We start from the raw sequence: 886 nt of genomic DNA on the forward strand, positions 1-886 counted from the left end.
GTGGTGATACAGAAACAACTCCAAAATGTACTTATAACAGTTGTCCACAAATTATTAGTAAATTTTGGGTATAAACAAATTGATACTTCAATAAATATATCAACAAAAACCCAACAAGTAAAAGTTTCTAGTATTTTACCTTTTTATTCATTTACATTTGATGCAATTTTAAAAGATAAAACAATTCAAAAAGTTAATGTTAGTGGTGTTGCACAAATCTATAAAAACATTTTTGTTGGAATTAATTATCTTCTTCCTTCAAATAAATTATCACCTGTATTTATTAAACAGAATGAAGAAACTCTAATAGATGATAGTAATGAAACAAAAACTTCTGTAAAAGAACTTATTCATGGAATAAAACAAATTCAACAAAATAGTTCAGGGTTTATTTGTTATCAAGAATCTCCTTATAAGAGATATTCTCTTTATTTGTTTGTTCTTTTTTTATTCACTCACTCAGTGAAATAATAATTTTTTAGTGATTACTCTGCTTGTATAATAGGTGCAAGATTATTAAGAAAGTGGAATAATACTATTATTGCCTCTGAAGCATATTTCAAAAATAAACAATTTGAAGCTCAAACTGCAATTAGTGGTGATGTTCAAAATCTTGGAAGTTGGAAATTGATTATTAGTTCAAAGAAACAAGCTATTGCCCAAATTACACACCCAATCACTGATCTTCTCAAATTAAAGATTCAATACTTCCATTCATATGAAGATCAGAAAAATCAACTCTCTTTTGGAATTGACTTATCATTCTAATAAAGTATTCAATTGAAAGTTTTCAATATTTATTAGTTATTAAATTAAAGTGTTTTTGTAGTTTTATAAATTGAATTTTAGATATATTGACAGACCTTTTATTTAATGTTTGAGAACA

General features: G+C 25.3%; 1 protein-coding gene across 1 annotated transcript; it reads left to right on the forward strand.

Moving 5' to 3' along the window:
- On the forward strand, positions 1 to 471 carry EDI_035580 (uncharacterized protein; the record flags this gene model as incomplete). Its single annotated transcript, XM_001740034.1, has 1 exon — positions 1 to 471. A coding segment is annotated over one exon (471 nt), but the record flags the coding sequence as incomplete, so codon positions are not given.
- Positions 472 to 886: the final 415 nt, after the last annotated feature.

The sequence above is a fragment of the Entamoeba dispar genome, genomic scaffold (genome assembly GCF_000209125.1).
Source record: "Entamoeba dispar SAW760 scf_1105229462689 genomic scaffold, whole genome shotgun sequence".
NCBI lineage: Eukaryota > Evosea > Mastigamoebida > Endamoebidae > Entamoeba > Entamoeba dispar.